The sequence below is a fragment of the Nilaparvata lugens genome, chromosome 1, assembly GCF_014356525.2.
Source record: "Nilaparvata lugens isolate BPH chromosome 1, ASM1435652v1, whole genome shotgun sequence".
In the NCBI taxonomy this organism is placed as follows: domain Eukaryota; kingdom Metazoa; phylum Arthropoda; class Insecta; order Hemiptera; family Delphacidae; genus Nilaparvata; species Nilaparvata lugens.
The window spans coordinates 44,180,372-44,205,199 of NC_052504.1; the positions used below are offsets into that span (position 1 = coordinate 44,180,372).

Below are 24,828 nucleotides of genomic sequence, written 5' to 3' on the forward strand. Positions count from 1 at the left end.
CAAGGCAGAGGCAGCAAACAATCTCGGAATATAATAGTTATCAACAGTACCGCTAACTGATAACAATATCAAATTGAATCAGTCTCTTCCAGTAAACCAATTGAGTTCATATTGCTCATTATATTATTTATTCTATTAATTTGTAAAATTATTATATCAAAATCACATCTATAGGTTAAGGGAATGTTTTGGTAAACCTAACCTAAAACGTTCAAACGCTTAGAACACCAATATACAGGGTGTTTCAGAAGTAGTGTCGAGAATTTTAGGGTATTGTACCTGGATGCTAGGAGACTACAAATGTCATATTTGAAGTGTCCAAAACTCAGCGGTTATCCTTATAGCTGCCATTTTGTTTTTTTCACTTAAAAATTTTTATCTCAAGAACGAAATGTTGTATTGATCTGAAATTTGGCATGAATATTTATGCTATAAAGACTCAACTATAAAAAATAAAAAAAAATTTTTTCGTTGAAATTTTTCAAAATGGCGGCCATTTTAAATTTTTGATGGCGAATATCTCGAAAACCGTCCATTTTACAGAAAATTTACAAGAGACAAAAAAGTTAGCAAATTTTTTCACGATTCCAATGATACCTAATTTATTAAGATTGGTCGAAGAATAACAGAGAAATTAATTTTTTTCGTACTGCATGCATGACCACTTTTCACCATTTAAAGATCAATATTAATTTTTTAATTCCAGATGTATTTAAGATGAAGCTTTGAAACTCGGTATGGCTCCATATGGGCAAACAGATGATTTACAATGGTTTTCAGATGATAATGTTTGTCTTGTAAAAGTATTGTTGTTTCATTAAAAGTAAAGAACCAGATGTAGTGCTTCCTATTTCTTAGTCTCACGTTTCCTAGGTCTTATTTCTATCTTAAATTTCCAGTTTCAATATTTTCTTACGTTGCTTCTACACAAATATTAATTATTGTAATGGAATTTAGTTCGCTGGAGTACACCGATATTCACTTCATGTATGGAGCAGCTCTTGGCAATGCGACCGAAGCAAGAAGAATGTATGCAGCTGCATTTCCAAACCGCCGTCTCCCTTCCGACAAGGTGTTCACAAGAACTCACAATCGGCTGAGAGAAGTTGGTTCATTTGAACGGAACAGGGTAATTGCTGGTAGCCTCGAGCAGTTCGAAATGTTGCTTTTGAAGAGGAAGTATTGCAGAAATTCGATTTCAATCCTAGAACGAGTACGAGAGCAGTTGCAAAGCAAATCAATTCAAGTGCTTCTTCTGTGTGGCGTGTACTAAACAAGGAAAGACTTCACCCCTTCCGCTTTCAAAAAGTTCACTCATTGGTTGAACGCGACTATGAGCCAAGAGTAAACTGTGCCCGTTGGTTTCTTCAGCAAGACATTATCCAACCAAATTTTCTAGAAAATGTGTTATTTACCGATGAGTCCAGCTTTACAAGAGAAGGAATCTTCAACTCTCGCAACAGTCACGTCTGGGCCTTAGACAATCCTCATGAGGTCAAAGTGCGTGGTTATCAGCATAGATTTTCGCTGAATGTTTGGGCGGGTATCTTAGGTAATCGCGTGATTGGACCATACATTCTTCCTAATCGTCTGAATTCTCCCACGTACATTACTTTTTTAAGAGACATACTACCAGAACTTTTGGAAGATGTGCCTCTTGCAAACAGATATAATATTTGGTTTCAACATGATGGTGCCCCTGCTCATTTCGGAAATGTTGTTACGGACTTTCTGAACATGACCTATCGTCAGCGGTGGATTGGGCGGGGTGGACCAGTACCGTGGCCCGCACGTTCACCTGACCTCAACCCTTTAGATTTTTTTTTCTGGGGCCATATGAAAGACCTTGTTTACAGCACGCCAGTAGAAAACGAAGAAGACTTGTGGCAAGAGTGGTTGCTGCAGCAGGTGCCATTCAAGATGATGAAAATGCTTTTATAGCAGTTCGACGGTCCATGATTGAAAGGTGCAGACTGTGTAATCAAGTTGAAGGACGGCATTTTGAGCAATTGCTGCATTAGTATCAGTGAACCGATTTGAGTGAAATTAATATTTTTCAATGTAAAATAAAATTTGGAGGAAAGTTATTCTTGTATATTTCTGTAATAAGAACGGTTTTCATGAAATTATAAAAAAAATTAATATTGATCTTTAAATGGTGAAAAGTGGTCATGCATGCAGTACGAAAAAAATTAATTTCTCTGTTATTCTTCGACCAATCTTAATAAATTAGGTATCATTGGAATCGTGAAAAAATTTGCTAACTTTTTGTCTCTTGTAAATTTTCTGTAAAATGGACGGTTTTCGAGATATTCGCCATCAAAAATTTAAAATGGCCGCCATTTTGAAAAATTTCAACGAAAAATTTTTTTTTTATTTTTTATAGTTGAGTCTTTATAGCATAAATATTCATGCCAAATTCAGATCAATACAACATTTCGTTCTTGAGATAAAAATTTTTAAGTGAAAAAAACAAAATGGCAGCTATAAGGATAACCGCTGAGTTTTGGACACTTCAAATATGACATTTGTAGTCTCCTAGCATCCAGGTACAATACCCTAAAATTCTCGACACTACTTCTGAAACACCCTGTAGAGTCGAGATCGTTCAGACCTGCTTATTGTATAATATAATGTGATGGCATGTTATTTATAAATTATTATTTTTCGTTATTGGGTAGGAAAAAAGGAATCTATAATAATAAGCTAATCAGAATTATTAGCACAATAAATGAGTTTATTTTTGGAAAACAAATTATAAAAAATATATAGTACCTATTCTGATGTACAATAATAGCAAAAAGTTACAAATACTCTTTGTATGTAAGTTTACATTGACAAACGGTAATACTTAATTTAATAATATTTATTGTTTGAATTATCAACAAATAAATATTAAATAGAAGCGATCTCGCTAGATTTATTCCTCTTTGCACAAACAACCAATCAGAGGATAAAGAAAAGGATACCAAAATTTGAATTGTTGAGGTGCAACATAGAATGTCGAGATCTCTGTTACTGTAATTTTATGTATTATTATTAATTCACCTAAACTGTTGGAATTGAACTGTATTTTGAAATGATTGAATTATATTTATGTTTTAATGTATTTATTTGTCTTGTAAGTCAGGGAATTGAATGTAAGCGAAGGAACCATTTTTCATAAAAATATGACGTGTGCATTACGTCACTCAGCTACAACCAATAGCAATCATCCTATGCAAATTAGAAACAAAGAGATTCCTAGAATTGTGAATTGAATTGGGAGGAAGAAGATTTTAGGCTGTTCTAGCACTGACCTTGCCCTAGTCACACGTTTTGAGTAAACTTGCATTCTTGTTGAAAAATTTTATGTAAATTATTATTAACTGTTTATTTGTGAATTTAAATGTTAAATTGTAAAGTTCCTTTTCGTTTGTGGAGATAATAATTAACATAAAATACCCGATTAAATCTACATGAATCGCAGAGTAATTTACCAGCAGCACGTTCTACTTGGAGGCCAGAAAATCCAGCACATGGCAGAAGAATAATTATTTGCGAACCAAGGAAAAAGGAAAACATAGTCGCGTGAGTGTTCTTCTAATAAATATATTGGGGCCCCATCTACAATTCATGAGTGATATAAATTCTAGTGAAAATTAATGGTCATGACCAGATTGTAATCAGGGGAAATCCAACGTTAATCCACATTATAATAATCATCATTAAATTAGATCAATTTGTAATAATCTGTCTATCGATCAAGCTATTCCAAAGCAGAACTCACACCATGTAATTATTATTTTTAACATACAACTTCTTTTAATTTTTAAGTCATTATTAAATTATAATCTGTACATGTCTGGTATTGTTAAACCAGAACACGTTATACTGATCATCATCATTAACTTTAAAAATTATTATTTACTATCTGCTTATCTTGAAAATTGTCAATATATTGAAATAACTGAACATATCTTCCAGTTCGTTTCTTTTCTGAAAACCTTGATATCGTCTTTGACACGTTACCATTGGTATTGTGATAGACCTCATATGGTCAGTGTAACAAGTCGAGAAATTAATTGAGTGGAAGGTTGTGGATGGTCGCTAATGTATCAGTGGATCACTGCGGGATTAATAAATATAATTCTGCTTACATTTGCTTTTACATTGGTCACTGTCGGCGACTTAGCTTATAATTTCCAGACTAAATTAAACAGCGTATGCGGCATTTTGCAGGATTTAAGTCAATGTAATCCAACACTGATAGGATTAAATTCTGTACTCGAACCCCTTTTCAGAAATTATATTTATTTCATAAAGTATTCATCATCAATTCTGGTAGCGGTAAGAGGCACAATCATACATGGATTTGTGATCTATATCTTTGTTCGGGTTGCATTGGCTCTTTATCAGAACAACAACCAGGTAATAATTTTAAGATCGCTTTATTTAAGCTCAATATTATTGGAACACTCCAATCCTACATCTGGGATAAACTACAGATTTCTCAACCAATTAAATAAATTCTCAGGTCTGATATTGCATAGAGGGGCATATATTCATGTACCCGTAAAAGTGAGCACTTTCATAAGATTATCTATTTTTTGTGTGGTCCATGCCCTCCCTGGAGCTAGGTCCGCCACAATATATATATATTTGTATTTGTGGGATGGGTGGGGGATGGTTGTCATGTGATCGTTCTGGGGCTGGACAGTTTCAGTCATTTGCTCCAAAAGATATTTTCTTAAAGTCAAGATGAAGCTCGCTCGGCTCTCAATGGACCTGATAGTAACGGGAAGTGCATTCAATGCTCGACAGGCACTAACTAGAAAGGATTTTGTGAAAATAGTAGTTCGATTATTGGGTATCCTTAAAGTACTTTCTCCGGTTCTAGTATGTGAAGCATCTATCCTCCTACCTTCAGAGACAAATTTGAAATCATCTTTAAAATAGTTTGGATTACCATATTTCAAGATATCTCTAACAAGCTTAACTATTCGAAAAAGCCTTTGATCGGGAAGCTTTAATGTTGAACTAGCAATGTGGGCTGGGGTGATATGATCATGGCGTTGGAGAGAGTAGACGAAACGTAGACAATAATTTTGGCAACGCTGTAGTTTATCATTCAGAGTGACTTGCATATCGTTAAGAACAGAATTGCAATACATTGAATGTGGGAAGATGAGAGATTGAACCAATAATAATTTAATGTTTCTAGGGAGGATATCGTGCATTTTCTTCAATGCATGCATGGCTGAGAATACCTTTTTACAAGTTTTGTTCACTTGTTCTGACCAGTCAAGAGTATTATTTAATGACTAAATTTTTAACTGAGCTACAGTAAGGAATGTCATTACCGTCTATACTAATTTCGTGGATCGATTCAAAGTCAATATTGTTTATAAGACGAGAATATCCAATTATAATGGGTTGTGTTTTGATGGGATTAAGCTTAAGGCCATTTTTCTTTGTCCATTCCACTATCGAATTGATATCCTGATTCATTATTCAGATATCGATAGAAAAGAGAGGAAAAGAGACATAGAAATGATAGAAAAGCTTGACTTCGAAGAGTAGAATAAGAAATTGTTTCATTAATTTTTGTTATGGGACAGCTTAAATAGATTTGAAGGTCGTCTGCATAAGTATGGAAACTGGAAATTTGATAATGGAAGAAAGGTCATTAGCATACAATGTGAAGAGGAGAGGGCCTAAAATTGAACCTTGTGGTACTCCATGCATAACGTTTTTCCAAGTTGAAATTTATTCACCGACAGATACACATTGTTTCCTACCTAACAGATAGGATTACTTATTCAAAAGAACTGTATGATCAACAGTATCGAATGCTTTAGAAAAATCAAATAGGGTGAGGATGGTGCATTTTCTTTGGTCCATAGCTAACCTTATATCATCAGTGACACGAAGCATAGCTGTCTCAGTTGAATGGAATTTCCTGAAGCCTGATTGAAAGTTATTAAGCTTACTATTGTTGTCTAGAAATTTTACAACTTGAGCATGAATGAGTCTTTCTAGCACTTTGGACAATGCAGGTAGAATACTGATTGGTCTAAAATCCTCAACTTTATTGGGTGATGGAACTTTATTTAGAGGGCGAGCAGAGCAAACTTCCAGTTTTCAGGGATATTGCCTCCTTCAAGTGACTTGTTGAAAATGTATGTAATGGTTGGTAAAACAGCAAATAACATCTTCTTGATAAATGTAATAGGAATTTTGTCTACACCCATAGCATTACTATGAATACGTTGAATTGCTTTGAAAGTGTCTTCTTCTGAGATTGCATGGAAATGAAATTCATCAGTAATTGGTATATCTAAGTTTGTAATCTGCTCTTCAAGATCATCGATATGATTAGCAATGACAACTTCGTCGCGTTGGTTGGAGTGTGAAACGAAATGGTCATATATTGTTCAATGGTAAGTGAATTTGGGGATTCGATTTCTGTTTGCCAAGCCCGAATTCTTTTATTCCCTGCCAAAGTAATTTAGAGTCTTGTCTATTGTTTGTCATGAACGAATTAAAGTACCTAATCTTTGAGTTCCGTAATTCCTGTTTAACTCTATTTCTAAGGCTCCTATACTATATCAAACTGTCCAAGTCAAATGTCTTTTAAAATTTTCTATGTGCTTTGTCTCCACGTCCCATCATCTTAAGTATGTCTTCAGTCATCCAAGGTACTCGTCGTTTTCTATTAATCCTCGTTGTCACATGAGGTGAATGTTTGTCATACAAAGTCCAAGTCCAATTCTCGAAAGTCTTGACCATGTCATCAACTGAGGGTAACGCTTCAATTTGATGCCATGGAGTCTGAGCCACATCAGTCAGGAAGGTGGCTTCATCAAAGTTTTTGAAGTCTCTATAAGTGATAATTTTCTGTTCTGGCTTAGGTATCTTATGGGAAAGTACACAGTAGATCAAATCATGTCCAGAAATAGCTGGGACTGGGATTTGGCCTGCTTGAACAACCTCGTTAGGATCACTAACAATGAGAAGGTCAATCAGTGTGTCAGATTCATTAGTATGATGAGTCGGATCGAGAGTTAAGTCAGTTGAAAGTAGTCAAAGTTACGATTTGTCATGTTCAAGTCGGTGTTCATATCCCCCATAACTGGTATACGGTTATAACAAGGGATAAGAGAAAGCAAGGCATTTTCGAAATCTGTAAAATGACCTATTTTTGGTGGGCGATAACAGATACCAACGAGTAATTTATCAGTACTAGATAAGGATAATTCAAGTAGCATAAACTCTGGTCTGGAACAATACTCTTGTTTAGATGTGATTAAATCTTTTGTTTTGATACCATCTTTCACATAAATTGCTACACCCCCACAAGCTTTATTTAATCTATCATTCCGGAAGAGATTATATCCAGGTAATGCAACAATATTTGATGGAATACTAGGCTTCAAAAATGATTCGGAAATTCCAATTATATTAAATTCCTGAAAACGGAAGATTGCTCTGATTTCATCAATGTGGCAGCTGAGGGATTGGACGTTAAGGTGAGCAGCCTTGAAAAGTTTTTTGAAAGAGTGGAGCTTATTTGCTAGAAACATACCTGCGTCATTATTTTTTATTATTGAAATAATCATACCTACTTGAGGGCGAGCGAGCTGACGTGTCAGTGAGAGGCATCATGGAAGCAGCAGACCAACCGTTAACCGACCTCAGAATGACACATGACGGGGGAAATGGGGATGAAACTGATAAAATTTAACCTAAATGAAAAAGTCTCTTGATTCGAGTATGCATTCTGTATGCCTTGACAGTTCGGCTCCCTTCACTATTTGAAAACACTAGTTCAAAAATTCACTGAACACAATAAGATGTAGATGTTGTGATCTGTGGAGTTCCGGTGATGAATAATCCGAATGGTGAATAAGATGAAGATTGAGGAAGAACTGGTAGTGGGAGATCTAGTCCAAGTGAAGATTGTGCGAGAAGGAATCCAGTAGTGGAAGATCGAGTCAAAGTGAAGATTGTGCGAGAAGGAGTCCAGTAGTGGAGGGTCGAGTTCAAGTGGAGACAGAGAGAGATGGAATCAAGTAGTGGAAGATCATGTTGAAAGTGGAGATAGAGCGAAATGGAATCCGGTAAAAACTGCAAAAGAGAAGAAAAAGCCAGCAGAAAAATGAAAAATTTTTGAATAAAGTTATCAATTGAGAAAAGATACATAATACAACTGATAATGAATAATATTTGCATAAAATGGAAGAGGAATAGTATGATTTAATGTGAGGAAGAATCGAATATCGAATATGGATATTAGTAGAAAGTAATCAGATAGAAAGAGAAAAGGTAGAAAGAGGAATAGAGATAGAAAGAGAAATAAATATTTGAAAATGCTGGATAGCTTGTGGGAAAATCACAGGGAAAATAATGATAATAATAGGGAAGAAGAGAAGAGAAAGAAGGAATGTGCACAATTGAGAAGAACTCATGAAACTGAACTATAGAATAAGAAATAGAACATCGTATTGTGATCTTGAATTAATCAAGGAAATATGAAGAAGAAGAAAATAAAAAAATGAGAAGAAGAAGACGAAGAAGAATAGAAAAAAATAATAATCATCATTGAAAAAATCACAACAGTTATAATAAATTTAATAATTACAACAATATTCTAGTAATCATAATAACTATAAGATTAAGAAGAGAAATGAGAAAGAAAAATAAGAAGTAGAGGAGACGCTTGAGAAAGTGCTAGATGAGTTTTAAATAGGATTTAACGGTGAAGTTTAAAAAATATCATATAGTATTAGAAGTATAATCAACTATTGCGAGTTGCATTAACGATAAAAGTAGTAAATTGAGTACTGTAATATTTTAGTGATGGATGTCTAAGAGAACGTTAAATGAAACACAGCCCCTATATAAGCATATGAACAGACTACCCACCATTCTGTTCTAATAATAATTCTTTACACATGGCTTCCATTGTTCGAGCTGTGACAATAGTAGATGAGATCATTATGTACACCTAATGTAGAAGAGATTACAACCTATATCGTATCATCTCTATAACGTATGTTAATTATCCAATTAATTTGAATTTCAGCATTTCGAAAATTATTAATTATGGAACTAATTTTGGTAAGAGATGTAATTAGTAAGAGATAATAATTTTCTTAGTACCCTAAGAAGTTGTAGCAGTTGATCCATAGAACGTAGTTTCAAGAATTAATATCAGGATAAATTATTAATGAGTATTAACAAATGTGAATTTCCTTAATTTTAAATAATTGCCGTATATACAATCATAAATAGCAGTGAAAAGATTCATTTATAGAACAGAAAGCCAGCTCATAAAAAATGCCAATATCTCTACTGTGAAATTTATTAATACGATTTTTCTATTATTGTAGTGAAGGGCACCTTAGTCATCGAATGCTGAAATGATTCAGTTCACCTTTAAATTTAGGAGGTCGGTCATCCTCTCGACTGTGTGGTCCCTCTTGGATCTTCCCTCGCCGATTCAGATCTTGATCCTCCCGTCAGATGACCAGACATTCCTATGCCCATGACGATCGGCCGCAGCGTTGAGGATCTTGAGACGCTCCGTAGTCAGATCCTCACAAATCGTGACGCCGGAACCCTTCAGCTTCCTCTTAGCGTCGAAGATCATCTTCCTGGTCCGGTAGCTGCAGAGTCGAACTATGATGGGTCGGTCCTTGGGGTTCGCTTGCCCTTGTTGAGGTGGTTGACGCCTTCCTACTCGATGAGAGCGATTTACATCCGCCAGAGTCACGGGCAAGTTGAGCTTTTTGTTGAAGATACCAAGTGCCAGCAGGTCCTTATCTCCTTTGTCGCTTTCCGGGATGCCGAATATACGGATGGAGTGTCAACGACCATATTGCTCCATATCGTCGACTTTAAGGTTACAATTCACCTCGAGCTCCCGAATTTTTTCATGCAGCCGTTGATTCTCGACTTTCAGCGCCTGTACTTCTTCAAGAATGTTCTCCATTGCCATTGTGACTGTATTTGAACGGACTCTTCAATTTGCAGACGCATTATGCAAAGGGCCTCCTCAGACAATGAGGATTCAGAAATAGCTGGGGAAAGCCCTGGCTTCAGAACGTTGACCCCATTTTTCGGCGTGCCTCTAGGTCTAACCATGATGTACCATTAAGTGGATCACAGGCGAACAGGTATACTGAAGAACCAGGAACGTTTTTTGATGATAAATAAAAAGGGAGTGAGGTAATTGAAAATATAATTTTACAATGAAATGAAGCTCAAAAAACTGAATAGCTTGCTGTATAATTTGTGGTGAATTGAACTGTAAAACCCTACGAAATATGTATTTCTCCTGAATGTGGAGCCGAACTAACACACGTTCACTCACTCGACATCAAGAGAGAGAGAGAGGACGAATGAGACATTCTGAGATTTAGATCACGTATTTCTGAAAGTTGAGAATTACTTATATCGAGATAAAAGGTAAATGTGGAATTCATAATTACCTTTTATTTGGCATTTTAGATGGTCGAGTAAACCTGTGTGGGCTATCCAATACTGTGAATACTTTGAATATCGTGTTGAGTTTTTACATCTGAAAATCGTGAGTATAACATGATATTTCAGAAAAAGCTTACGCTGTCCGCTTATTCTATAATTTGATATACTTTTTCTTCAATGTTCATCGATAAATCACATTGGAAACCTTAGTGCAAGATCAAGATAAGCAATAAGATTCATGATTCGTGGCAGAGAAACAGAAATAATCCATCATAAATACGTGTTCTTGCAGGAGAAATTTGATTCTCAATTTTTCTTGAGCTCTCGAATAAATTACACCATTTAAAACGCTGTAAACGCCATTCTAAAAGAGTACTGACATCTCGAACGCATAAAGTTTGAACATTCCAAAGAACTGAAAAATGTTAATACTGTAGACAATCATGCATACCACAAACTGGAGATAGAATAGCTGTTGAATATACGGAAGCAATCTACAAAGGGGTAGATGAAGGCTATAAAATTCCAGGTGGATGAGCTCACATAAGTCCAAATTTATAAAGTATGGACAATTCCTCTAAAAGCATTATGATATCGCTAGAGATTTCAGTGGAATATAAAAAATGACCCAGTTGATTTATTTGAGGCTTCATGCTGTTTCATCCATATCTATTGTGTTGTTATTACCGTATTGATTGTGGGGGGATTGTGACATTGAAGATTTATCCGCTATGACTGAAAAGTTTATAATATTATCATAGTCAGGTCTGGTTGATGGCTACCCAACCAGATATGGTTTGATATGAGATCCGTATCATATTCTCATAATTTTCCGATTGGATACAGAGTGGTCCAAAGAGTCAATGAATTATGAATCTCATGATCGATACTGACTTCAAGGTAATTCTCTAAATGCTACCGAATTTGATACTGAATTCGCTATCTATTAATGCTACTAAATCCGATAGCGTATTACAATAATTTAGTCTCTATAAATTCCCTATATCATGCTAGTCCAGTATTATTTCGCTTTCTGATCCATCAATATATTATAATACTTCAAAGATGGTGAGGTGAATAAGTGTATGAGTAGCAGTAGTCTAGTCTATATTACGAAGGCAACTCTCTGCATGAAGTAATTTATTCAAACTTTGTCGATTATGTGCAATGACAAATATTTTTATGATATAAGTGATTGTGAAGGTGATTTTGTAGTGAATATACATATTGAATGAAGACGACTTTATATTGTCAATTTATCAAAACAATAATTTTGTGAGATACTTGTTTCTGTTTATAGATCATTATCAATCTCTGGTAGACTAAAATTACTGAAAAAGTCAAAGTAAATTACTCTGTATTTGCAAATTATGTGACGCAAAATCCACTTAATCTTCAAATCACTTGATAAAACTAAATAAGAGAGAAAATAGTTGGATTCATAACTTTGTGAATAGCTCAACTCATCAATGATCATGAAAATGCATTATAAGAGTACATCATTCATATCATGCAACCATTGAGTTCGAAAATGTTTCTACTGAATTCATGCAATATTTATGAGGTTTTCTCAGATGATTGATAACGGAAGAGCAGAGGGGATTCACATCAGTGAGGGGATTTGCAATGGTGTGCATTCTGTGACAAATGAAACCTCATTCATCATCAATGGATCAAGAATATCAGTTACAACACATCTCTCATATTCGTAACTACATTTATACATGACATCCTTTCCACAGTGTCAAAATCAAGCGATATTGTTTAAAACTCTAATAATGAAGCTGCTGCAGAAGTTGCGAATGTATTATCTCTGTCATCAAAGTTTTCCAAAGTTCAAAGATCTGATGAGAACCTTTCTCTAAAAGTATTCCCATTCAATACAACATTCTAAAAATCAAGTCGCTATAGTTGAGTATGAATAGGCTCTGCCATAGACATTTTCCAGAGTTCAAAGATTCATGCATGGAATAATAAACATTATTCATCTGTATTTATTTTCCACGACCGAATATTTTAAATCCATACGTCAGTATGGATGTGGCTGTGAATTCAATCAATGAATGATTGGATGAAAACTGATGAACTAAAATGATATTGCAATTTCCAAATGTGGCTCAATATTCTTGAATCTTTTTTCCTATTTCCTCTGTGTTTTCCTGGATCTTATTACAGCTCTGGAAACCAGGAAAATCACGGAATCAGGATGAGGACAAGTTTATTCTGTTAATAAAAATATAGGGTATTAAAAATGATGCTATATCCAACAATATTAAATTGAAGTACCTATTTGTAACATATTAGAATAATTGATGGATGTGTTGTTGCAGCGGCGAACTGTGACTTGATAGTGACGAGCGACGGGCTGAAGAACGGGACGGTGCAGTCACCGGGCTACCCCGGCCCCTACCCACCTCGCACTACGTGTCGCTACGACTTCCAGGGTCGCGGCAAAGAGCGAGTCCAGCTCCTATTCACCGACTTCGCGCTCTACCATCCGTCTGACGATTCCAAAGAGTTTGTAAACTTTACTATTTTCATTACATACAATATGAAAATCATAATATTGCAAATAAATGAAGAAAAAATGAGGCATTACAGTATACAAATTAATTATACAGATCGAATTGGAGAAGAGTCAATCATCACAAAAGGATATGTTAACCATCTCCAAAAGCAAACGTCTTGTAAGAACAGATCATTGATCATTGGTCATTTTGTAATGTTTGATCTTCACTATTAGATCTGAAATACAGGTATGCTATTTGATCATTTTATTATGTAGTAGTATGTTTTCTATGTTGTATTTTTTGATCTGTTTCTGTATCTTTCGTATTACAATTGTTCATATGGTATGTATAACTATCCATAACATGTGAATAAATGAAAAAGTAAAAGAATGAATAAATGGATAAATGAATAAATGATGTCACGTTATTTTTTATAATTAATAACGATTAGCCTCCTGCTTGGCATCAATCGGTAGAGCATGAGAAATATTTCAATAATTATAAAATCTGATCGTGGTTTTACTAGGATATAGTCTCATAAAAATCTTTATAGGCCCAGATATGAGCTTCCACAATAATACTGATAATTTATTAAAAAATATATATATAAAACTTATATCCTATAGTATTGAGGAATAAAATGAATCGTACACCATATAAAATTTGATACATATATTAACAAATATCTCAAAAAATAAGTCAAAACAAAAATATGTAGAGCGACAGAAATATATAATATAACAAGAAACGAAATCAATAAAATATCACAGGTTAATATTATTCTTTAAGTTCTATAGCACGAAATGTTACCATGTGCTTTCATTTCATGATCATATGCATCTATTTGCATGTAGCTTCGATATCAACTTGCTGATACTTGTCAACTTGGACGATTCTATTTCGTATATAAATTTCTTAAATCAGCATGATAAATTGACAAACTAATAATCCAAATATATATATTAAATTCTATGGTTTCCAATAGATTTCTTTATAATAAATATTTTTTATCTCAGGGTGCGAGATTCGGCACCTGACGGAATAGATAGATCAATTCATCTAGTGAATCAGAGCTACATTATATTATCGCAAATTATATTGTAGAAATTAATGATCATATGAATATTGTGAGAATTGCTGGTAAGATGGTGGAACGTGTACAAAGCTTCAAATATCTTGGATGTTGTGTCAATGAGAAATGGAGTTTCGACCAGGAAGTAAGGAGTAGGATTGAGCAGGCAAGGGCAGCACTTTTCAGAATGAGAGGGGTATTATGCAATCGGAACCTTGCTCTCAAGACTAGAATTCGTTTGTTGAAGTGCTACATCATTCCAGTGTTGTTGTATGGGCATGAGGGATGGACATTAACGAAAGCATTGGAGGCAAAGCTGCAGGCGTTTGAACTGTGGTTGTATCGGCGCATTCTTCGTATTTCATGGACAGAAAGGGTGAGGAATTCTGAGGTATTAGAACGAATTGGGACTACAGTGGAGGTTCTTCACTGTATTAAGAGTCAGAAGCTTCAGTATTTTGGACATGTGATGCGCAATGAGAAGTACAGATTCCTGCAGTTGATAATGGAGGGCAAGATTGAAGGAAGACGCCGGCCTGGAAGAAGGAAAACATCCTGGTTAAAGAACCTGAGAGAGTGGTTCAACATTGACTCAACATCTCTGTTCCGAGCTGCAGTCAATAGAATCCAAATTGCATTGATGATCGCCAATCTCCGTCGCGGAGCCGGCATATAGAAGAAGAAGATGAATATTGTATTAACAGCCTAGAACTTGGAATTCTTTGATTGATGTATCCTTGGACATATGAATTGACTCGTTACTATCTAATAAAAATACCTTTTATACTATCTTTAAACTTGCACAAGTATTTTTACCAAATTCTTAATTTATAAAACCCTTTTGACGAGCTAGCTTTCATTCTTATTTCATTCCGAAGCACTGAGGGCGCCCTATCACTATTTCGAATATTATTCACTCATGTGCTGGAATTTTCTATGAGCTGCTGATGGCGATCCAAACTCCTGGTGATCCTAGATTATTTGTAGCCGAAGTCGTCTCTTCCAAGGGGTTAAAAATTATTTAAAATGACTTTTGCTTTACATTAGCATCACAAAGTCTAATGAGAAAAATTTAGAAATTCGATTTAACTTTAAGTTATTAAAGGTATAGTAAGATATTGAGCTCAATAATTTTTGGTGACATCTCATGGTGGTCGTTGGCAGGCAAGTGTCGAAGTTCTCTTTTCTAATTTACAATTTTCATTTCCGATTTCCAAATTTACATAAAATTTAAATAATCTGTTCCTCCGCCATTCAGGGCTCAAATAGACTGAACCAAACTATTAAATTATTACTTATGTTACATCTTTAATAATTTATTTGCCTTCGGGCCGTATCCAAAACATAAACTGTACAACAATAACTCATAAATTCTTATCATTTGTAGAAATATATACAAATATATTTGAATCGGCTCACTATTGCCGCTTATCAATCGCTACCATTTGATTGGTGCATGCAAATTATTATAGTATTCATGCGCCTAGTAACCTCCTACTTCCTTAATACATTTAATTATTTTTGTTTGGGTTTTTTAATATGCTTTCTACATGCAAAGTAATTTTTTACAGATTATAGGTTGTTTCTTATATTATAATAATTAGCCACGTGGAACGTTTAGTTCCTCAAGTTGCATACTGTTTTGTTACAATAAGTTTCTGCCAGGGTGTTTGGTCAGATTCTACATTATGCGACTCGGACGATCATTAGGTCACCGATCAGTAGATGTTTTACGCCTAACCTCAAATTTTCAATATTTTATATAATATTATATAGGTAGCAAAAATTATTTTCATTTCTATTCGGCTGTTGTACAATTTAGCCATGGTGCCTGATATTATCTAATCTTTAACATTATCATCTTTGGCGATATTAGCCTATTATTTCACTTAGACCTATAAATTTCTTCAGATATGAATTTTTATTTATCCATTCGGATTTTGAACGTTACACACACCCCTGGATTTGAATTCAAAATATTTTGAGAATCAACAAATGTTTTTAATGAAAATCCATCATTCAACACATTGACATATTCCATAATAAATGAATAAATGAATAAACGAATAAATGAATAAAGAATAAATGAATAAATGAATAAATGAATAAATAAATGAATAAATGAATAAATGAAAAATGAATAAATGAATGAATGAATGAATAAATGAATAATGAATAAATGAATAAATGAATAAATGAATAAATGAATAAATGAATAATGAATAAATGAATAAATGAATAAATGAATAAATGAATAAATGAATAAATGAATAATGAATAAATGAATAAATGAATAAATGAATAAATGAATAATGAATAAATGAATAATGAATAAATGAATAAAGAATAAATGAATAAATGAATAATGAATAAATGATAAATGAATAAATGAATAAATGAATAAATGAATAAATGAATAATGAATAAATGAATAATGAATAAATGAATAAATGAATAATGAATAAATGAATAAATGAATAAATGAATAAATGAATAAATGAATAAATGAATAAATGAATAAATGAATAAATGGAATAAATGAATAAATGAATAAATGAATAAATGAATAAATGAATAAATGAATAAATGAATAAATGAATAATGATAAATGAATAAATGAATAAATGAATAATGAATAAATGAATAAATGAATAATGATAAATGAATAAATGAATAAATGAATAAATGAATAAATGAATATGAATAAATGAATAATGAATAAATGAATAAATGAATAAATGAATAAATGAATAATGAATAAATGAATAAATGAATAAATGAATAAATGAATAAATGAATAAATGAATAAATGAATAATGATAAATGAATAAATGAATAAATGAAAAATGAATAAATGAATAAATGAATAATGAATAAATGAATAAATGATTAAATGAATATATATGAGTAAATTAATATATGAATAAATAAATGAGGGAGATCTGAAGGAAAGAACCAGCTGTTAACCGGACCACTCTCTCTCGTTCTATTGCCATCTTTAGATTTTCTCTTACAATATTATGTAACATACAGAGTGGGATGAAAAGTTCGAGAATGGCTTCATATCTCATACACAAATGTAATTTGTCGGTGGGTGTGATTTGGAATCCTTCTCAAATTTTAAATACTGCGATGACTTTTATTATGATTTTAAAAGTCTGGTCCGCCATCATGGATCTGCCATTTTGAATGCAAGATTTTTTCAAATAGGTAGGTGGTCATGCAATACATGACTTCAATACGGAATTTCAAGAAAAAGTGAATGTTGAAAACCGCAAATTGATATCTCAAACCGTTTCGAAGATATTCACATTATTATTTTATACCACTTATGTATTTCATTATTTCTGTTTGGCATGTTATAAAGTAAGTAAGTAAGTAATAAGTAATATTTTATTTCACCAAAACAAAAATAATACAACAAAAATAATAATCCCCAATACAAAGTTGAAAAAAAAAACATATTGATCAATATTTAAATATACACGAAAAACAACTTTGTCAAAACAAAATAACATGTTAGGTGCTGCCTGCAAAACCGAAGTTTGAGTGCTGGCAGCGAGTATCGATATTAATTTTCAATATAAAAAATTTCAATGAAGAAATGAATAGATGAAACAAGAATGAATATACATATGAAAGGAAATATAAATAAACATAGTATAAATGAAAAGGAAAAGTAAATTCAAAAGTGTAATTTGAAGCACTAAAATATATAAGTAGCCTAATTACTGAATGATGAATTCCATTATGTGGCTTAAGAAAATAAATATTACAATATTATTATATTTGTGGTCAGAAGAATAAATTAATAATCTCAGAGTAGAAGACAGAGAATGAATCTGAGAAAATTTATTTGAGTTTTGGAAGAAAAATAAAAAGGTAACTGCAATAAAAGAAATATAGGATAATTAAGTGAAGGTAGAATTAACTAGTGCATTATGTGTGAATGAATTGCGAGATATTCACTGACTTTATCCATTCTGCTATCTTTTTAATACTAGTTTTTGCTATTAAGTTATCTGGTATGAGGTTGATCAGTCTGTTGCTTATGTAAGGGAATTGTCTCCGGCATACAGTCATGTCTGTTCTATTGATTTGGAAATTACCCTGTATACGGAAATCGTAAGTTCTAATTTGTGGTGTAAATTGATTTATATTTTTAATTATATATAGTATTATATTCTTAACGAATAACTGTCTAACTGTTAATACTGGAAATTCAATGAAAAGGAGATGTGTAGGGTATCGTCTAGGTCGGCCAAGTGCTGCTTTTATTATGTGCTTTTGAATAAGATAGATTTTATTGAAATGTGTGTCCAATGCTCCACCCCATACCCTAATACCATATTGCAAAACCGACTGGGCATAAGCGTAGTATATTAACAGCAGTATATCTAGATCACCCAGCCCGTTTAATCTATGAAATTTATGGATCACATGTTTCATTTTTTTGCAAGTATTATTTATGTGAGCATTCCATTTGAGTTGTGAATCCAACATGACTCCAAGGTATTTTGTCTCTCTTACTCTCTCCAGTTTCTGACAATCACAGCCTCCATCTCTCTCCCGCAAGCCTACCCACTCACCACAATTGTTATTATGAGTGCAGTCTGAGTAGTGGATTTTTATTCCACTTCGAAATGCATCAGTAGGGATAGCCCTTTCTGATGGAGAGAAAAGCATGAATACACTTTTTTTCACATTAAGTGTCAGCGTATGATGATCAAGCCATGACTTCACTTTGGTCAGACCAGACTCAGTCAAACGCTTAGTCTCTTGCCAGCTGGATCCAGTGAAAATCAAGGCCGTATCATCTGCAAAGGAGATTGCATGACATCCGTTTATGTGGATTTTCAAGAGTTCATTGATATAGACTAAAAATAATATCGGCGAGAGAACAGTACCTTGAGGAAGACCATATTCAGACAATGTCACTTTGTTGGTTTCAAGGATCTGTACTCTTTTATGCAAGTAACCCTTAAATAAATTTAACACATTTCCCCGGAAACCTATTCTCTCCAGTTTATACAGAAGGACACTATGAGGAATGGTATCATAGGCCTTAGCCAGGTCTAGAAAAACTGCCAGAGTTTTTTTACTGTTTTGGAAATTTTGCGTTATAATTCTTACCAACTCAGTCATTGCGTCTTCGGTGGATTTTCCCTCTTGGAAACCGTATTGGTTAGCAGCAATAAATTTATATTTTTTAAAGTATACCAATATACTTTTCTTAATTATCTTCTCAAAAATTTTTGATAGATTGCTAATAAGACTGATGGGTCGGTAATTCTCGGGCGCCTTCCTGTCACCAGATTTATAAAGTGGAATTATTTTTGCAATTTTAAAATGAGATGGAAAATGGCCAAATTCGAAACACTTATTAAATAACATTGACAAGGGCTTAGCTATGTACTCAGCAATATTCTTCAAGCATATGTTGGCTATTCCATCCATCCCTGGAGAGGCATTACTTTTCAAGTTCTTGATACAAAGTAATACCTCATCATAACTCGATGGGTGCAAAAAGAATGAATTCGGAGAGTTGGCCGCTGAACAAGGTGAGTACTGTGAGTTTAAAAAACTCTGTGTAGACCTATCCTGGATTTTCTCTGCATAATTTCTTCCTACTTCCGAAAAATATTTATTCATAATAGCGGGGTCAATTTCCGGTGGTTTATAATTACGTTGCATCTCTAGAATCTCCTCTATGCAGTTCCAAGTCTTTTTACTATTTCCTTTGGAGTTTGTTATTTTAGTTCTGTAATAGTCAAGTTTAGTTTTTTTAATAAGCTTGTTCAACATATTTCTATAGATTTTATAAGTATTTTGTAATTGGACATTGAAGGGTTCACTGTTCAATTTTTTATGCATCTTGTCTCGTTCCCTGATGGATCTTATCAACCCTGGAGTTATCCATTTTTTTAGTGGTTTATTTCTGTTTTTAATTTTGATTTGAACAGTAGCGGTTTTTATGTACGGTACCGCATCAGTTTACAGTAAAATTCATTAATTTTATCATCTAAATACATATTATCGCCATTAAAAGAAGTCTCATTTTCCCAGTTTTCTTGTTTTAACCTGTCAATCAATTTAGTATAATCAATTTTTTCAGTGAGTGTCACTCCAATTCCCTTCGAACCAGTGTATGAGTTTCCTAAGTGGAAAGTTGTACAGAAATGGTCCGTAATATACGTTTTTTGTATAGAGCTAAGGACATAACTATCTCTAAAATTAAAATTTTTCCAAAATATATGATCTATACATGTGTTCGAGTTACCTGAAATACGAGTAGGTTTATTTATAAGGGATTGCAGACCATACATTTGCAAGAGACTGGTGTATTCCATTGCTAAGTTACTGTTGCTTGAAATGTCAATATTTAAATCTCCAATGAAGAGAACATTTTCAGTTTTATTAATACCAGATAAATTCGTATCTAGGTCATTCAGAAAAGCTTCTATATTCGAGGATGGAGATCTGTAGACTGCAAATAATGTGATAGGGTGTTTAAAAGCCTCTAATCTAATAGCGATAAGATCCGCTTCCGAATTCTGACAATCAAGATAGCGTACATCAATAGATTCCTTCACAAAAATACACAATCCGTTACTTTTATTCAGTTGTCCTGGTTTATCTATAACTGTATAGCCATCGATGCTATAGTGGAAGTTCTTATCTTTCGTCATCCAAGTTTCGGTTAAAACTATTACATCATACTTCAAAGTACAGTTCTGTAGAACATAAATGAATTCGTCAAAATTCTTACACAAGCTTCGTATGTTCATGTGAATGATATTCAAAAAGTCAACAGAATCTGTTGAACCTACATGAGAATGAAGCTCAAAATTGATAATATCATCACTCTCAATTGCATCGAAGCATTCCAAATTTATTACATCATCAAAACTATATTGATTTTCCATGATTAACGGAAACTTACATACAAATAATAATTATGCCCCAAACGGGAAAAATCTTCTTCCAACACAACAAAATTAGTGACGCCCATCAAGATTCTATCTTTATAACATAATGTTCTTTTTTCCCTAAGAAGGAACTCAACATTCAAAAAACAATAACAATTTTGTTCAGTACCACTCGCATAACTGTTAAAAATTGAACAGTAAAAAGTATTATTTTTATAAGTAATAAGACATTTTAAAGGGTTAGTAACATAAATCAATGAATCAAGTACCTTCATGACAAATTTTAAAGAAATTAAACCAAAAACAATTAATTCAAATTTTTTCGATAGTCTATACTATTTTCATCAAATCCGTCTCATCCCGAACCTGCAGCACATTTCCTCCCTCAACTCTCCTCACCAGAATCTTCCCGTCCCTGATCCAAACAAATTTGTAGCCCTTGATTGTAGCTTGTGTTTTTGCCTTTTTGAACAGTTCAAGAAAGATTGATTAATAATATGAATATCTTCGAAACGGTTTGAGATATGGATATGCGGTTTTTGTGATCCATTTTCTCTTGAAATTCCATAACGAAGTTCAATTCAGAATGGCAGATCCAAGATGGCAGACCAGATTTTTAAAGTCATAGTGAAGTAGTATTTCCAATTTGAGTAGGATCCCCAATCACACCCACCGTCAAATTTACCTTTGTGTATGAGGTTCGCGGACTTTTCACCCACTCTGTATGTAAACACAATACATTAAATAATTTGATGCTTCAATATTCCACAAAAAACGTTGTCTTCCTACACCGTTCCAGTAAGGATTGAATTGAATTGTGTTTATTTCTCCAAACTATACATGATTATAATATTTAAAAAGGGCACAAAATGCATGCAGCACAACATAACAATTATGTAAAATAGAACTTGAGACATCATGACATAAGGAGTAATACAATAATTCTATAAAATAATGATATTATATTATAATAGTGATACATCTTATAATATATAAGAAGACTATTATAGTTTATCCTTAGATCTAAGAGCATTGCACTGCTTAGCAAATATCTGAACCCTAATAATTAATGGAATAATAATTGCCTACATAGGCCTTATAGGCCTGTTCGTGGGTCAATGAGTTCAGAACTGTATAATATGTTTTATTCTACTTATAGTATTTTATGTTATTTAATAATAATACACACACACACACACACACACACACACACACACACACACACACACACACACACACACACACACACAAACACACAAATAGAGCAATCACAATGGCAAAGGATATATTCATGAGAAAAGGGTCTACACTTGACAGTCGGTTGACAAAGAGAGAAAGGGGAAATAAAGAGGAAATTAGGTAGGCTAATTTAGTGTTGGTAGGCAGATTGTAACAGCCGCTCACATTGATCTACATCCATAGTCTTCAGCCAGTTTAGAAGGTTTTTTTGTATTTGGATATGTTATACAGGGTGATTCATAATTATGGTAGAATAATTTAATACGTGATAGTAGATGTGAAAATAAGAGAAAAAGTTCTTATAAACATATATCCATAAATGCTTCATTAGCGAGCTATACAGGGTGAAAGATTTCACCCGGAATTCAGTTCCTCTGGTGAAATACACCGATGCTGAATTGTTTGGGCACTAGTTTTTGAAAAACTTATGCTGGATTCATATGGAAAAATATCTGAAAAATTGAATAAAACTAGTCTGGAAGCTGTAGTGTCAGTAGTTTTTGAGAAAAAAGGTGAAATATGAAAAAAATCTAAGTACAAAAACACAGACTTCTACGTTTGATTCCCAATAACTTTCTTTAATGACCAGTAAACAAATAATTTTTCACAATTAAAATTGTAGAGAATTTAATTCTGAAAAGAATGATGTAAGCTGTGTAAACCAAATTCAAATAAAAGTTGAATAAAATGTATTCTTATGTAGTACATTACACCACAAAAATTTGCTGTTTTATGAGGAGAGAACTAATAACTCATAAGTTGTAGCTGATTGCAAAAATAAAATATTCGGTTTTTCATGAAAATTTTCATTTAATATGAAAGTAGCATATCTAAATGACAGCAAACTTATACCAAAAGACTAGTAGATTATGCCATTAAGCCTGGGAGGAAGCTCGAACAGAAGTAGATGATCTCCTATGATTCCTGCCCAAATGTTTACTGAAAACTGATGTGGAAGATTGGGATTGATGGCATGAGGATTCTCAGCTGCCCAAATATGTTAGTTGTGGACGTTAACGATAGTTGTTCTTGTAAAGTGTGCCTCATCGGTAAATGAAACAGTTGTTAAAAAGTTTGGCTAAACAAGTTTTACGAAAAACCATCGGCAAATACCAGCACGGGGAATACAGTCTCGTGACAATAGAGTATGAACTTTCTGGAGGTGGTATGGATGTAATTGTTGCTCTTTTAGTATCCTCCAAATAATAGATTGATTGACTCTTGTGTTCTTCTCGGGATGTTCATAAATTTCATTGAGAACTTGTTCTTCTAACTCAACAGTCTTAGTAGATCGTGGTCTGCCTGCATAAATGTGCTCTTTGGATATCAAAGAATCTGTTTCAGACAGAGGTTGATGAATAGTGGCAAAAAACCTTGAACTTGGACATACTCGGTTAGGAAAGTTCTCTTGATACAAACGTCTTGCTTCAGTACTATTACAGTAGTGTCCCATTCCAAACATTAAATGCATGTCAGCTAATTCAGAGTATGAATAATGTCTAAAATTACCTGCCATTATTAAAAAAGTTAACACTTAACACTTTAACTTGCCTTGATGAAGAGTTGCCTAATTCTGAAAGCATCAAAAGTCAGGAACAACTGATCAGAAGGAAATCTTCTGCAAAGGTCAAGGCCAGTTTTTATAATTGTTTTCTGGGTGACTGATAATTCATCTAGTAGGGTTTTAGGCGCACCTCCCCATAGAACAATACCATAGGACATGACAGACTGAACATATGCAAAATAAACGGTTCTCAGGTGATTTATACTTAAGATTCCCCTCAGCTGGCTGAATACATAAATCATCTTTTTCAACCTACTATTGAGATATCTTACATGAGTGCTCCATGTCAGTCGAGACTATCTATGCATATACCTAGGTATTTGTAATCATACACAGTTTCTATCACATCACAGCTGCAATCGTCACACCAATCAGCACCCTCAGTTTAATGTTGGTAGGAGGAGCACGGCTGTCACGTAGGAAACTAGGCAAACATTTGGTCTTTTTAGTGTTCAGTGAACAAACCGGATATGACATATTTTTTTTTCTTATCAGTTAGACCAAAGACCTTGGAGAGGTATAAACGCACTAAATACCTATGCCTTTCCAATGCTAGCTCTTACTTGAAATTAAAGGTTCTATTGAGGTATTTTAGCGCGAGATATTATATAATATATATTTTTTTGTAATATTATAGATCACAAAAATCTTCAAGATCTTTAGTATGTAAGAATTTTCCAGGCTGTCCCCTTAATGACCGATTTCAATTCCAAATAATCTAGCGCTGCATGTGAGCCTATGCATCGTTCAACGACAAAACAGTGCTTCGTTCAGAGCCACGTTCACTCATACCGATCTCATCGTTCACTCACCGATCAGTGGCTTTGAACTCAACCAATCTGTGTAATTATTGTATTGAACCAACTTTTCAATTGCCTCACCTCACTTTATTCTGTAGACATGCTCCCAGCTGTCCCCCTCAAAATAGACTGCGGTGTTGTCAGCAAAAAGCATCATTTCCATGAGCATCGTTTCCATGAGCAATTCTTTTAAAAAACCAAGTGATTTTTTAAGGAGGTTAAAAATTATGATGATAATCATGAA

At 33.6% G+C, this 24,828-nt stretch overlaps 1 protein-coding gene across 1 annotated transcript in view; it reads left to right on the forward strand.

The window, feature by feature from the left end:
* The window catches only part of LOC111053010 (suppressor of lurcher protein 1), a 128,191-nt gene that overhangs the window by 85,831 nt on the left and 17,532 nt on the right, over nt 1–24,828 (forward strand). Inside the window, exon 6 of the mRNA XM_039428195.1 lies at nt 12,801–12,987. Coding sequence (XP_039284129.1) covers nt 12,801–12,987 — 187 coding nt within the window. The remainder of the gene's footprint in view (nt 1–12,800; nt 12,988–24,828) is intronic.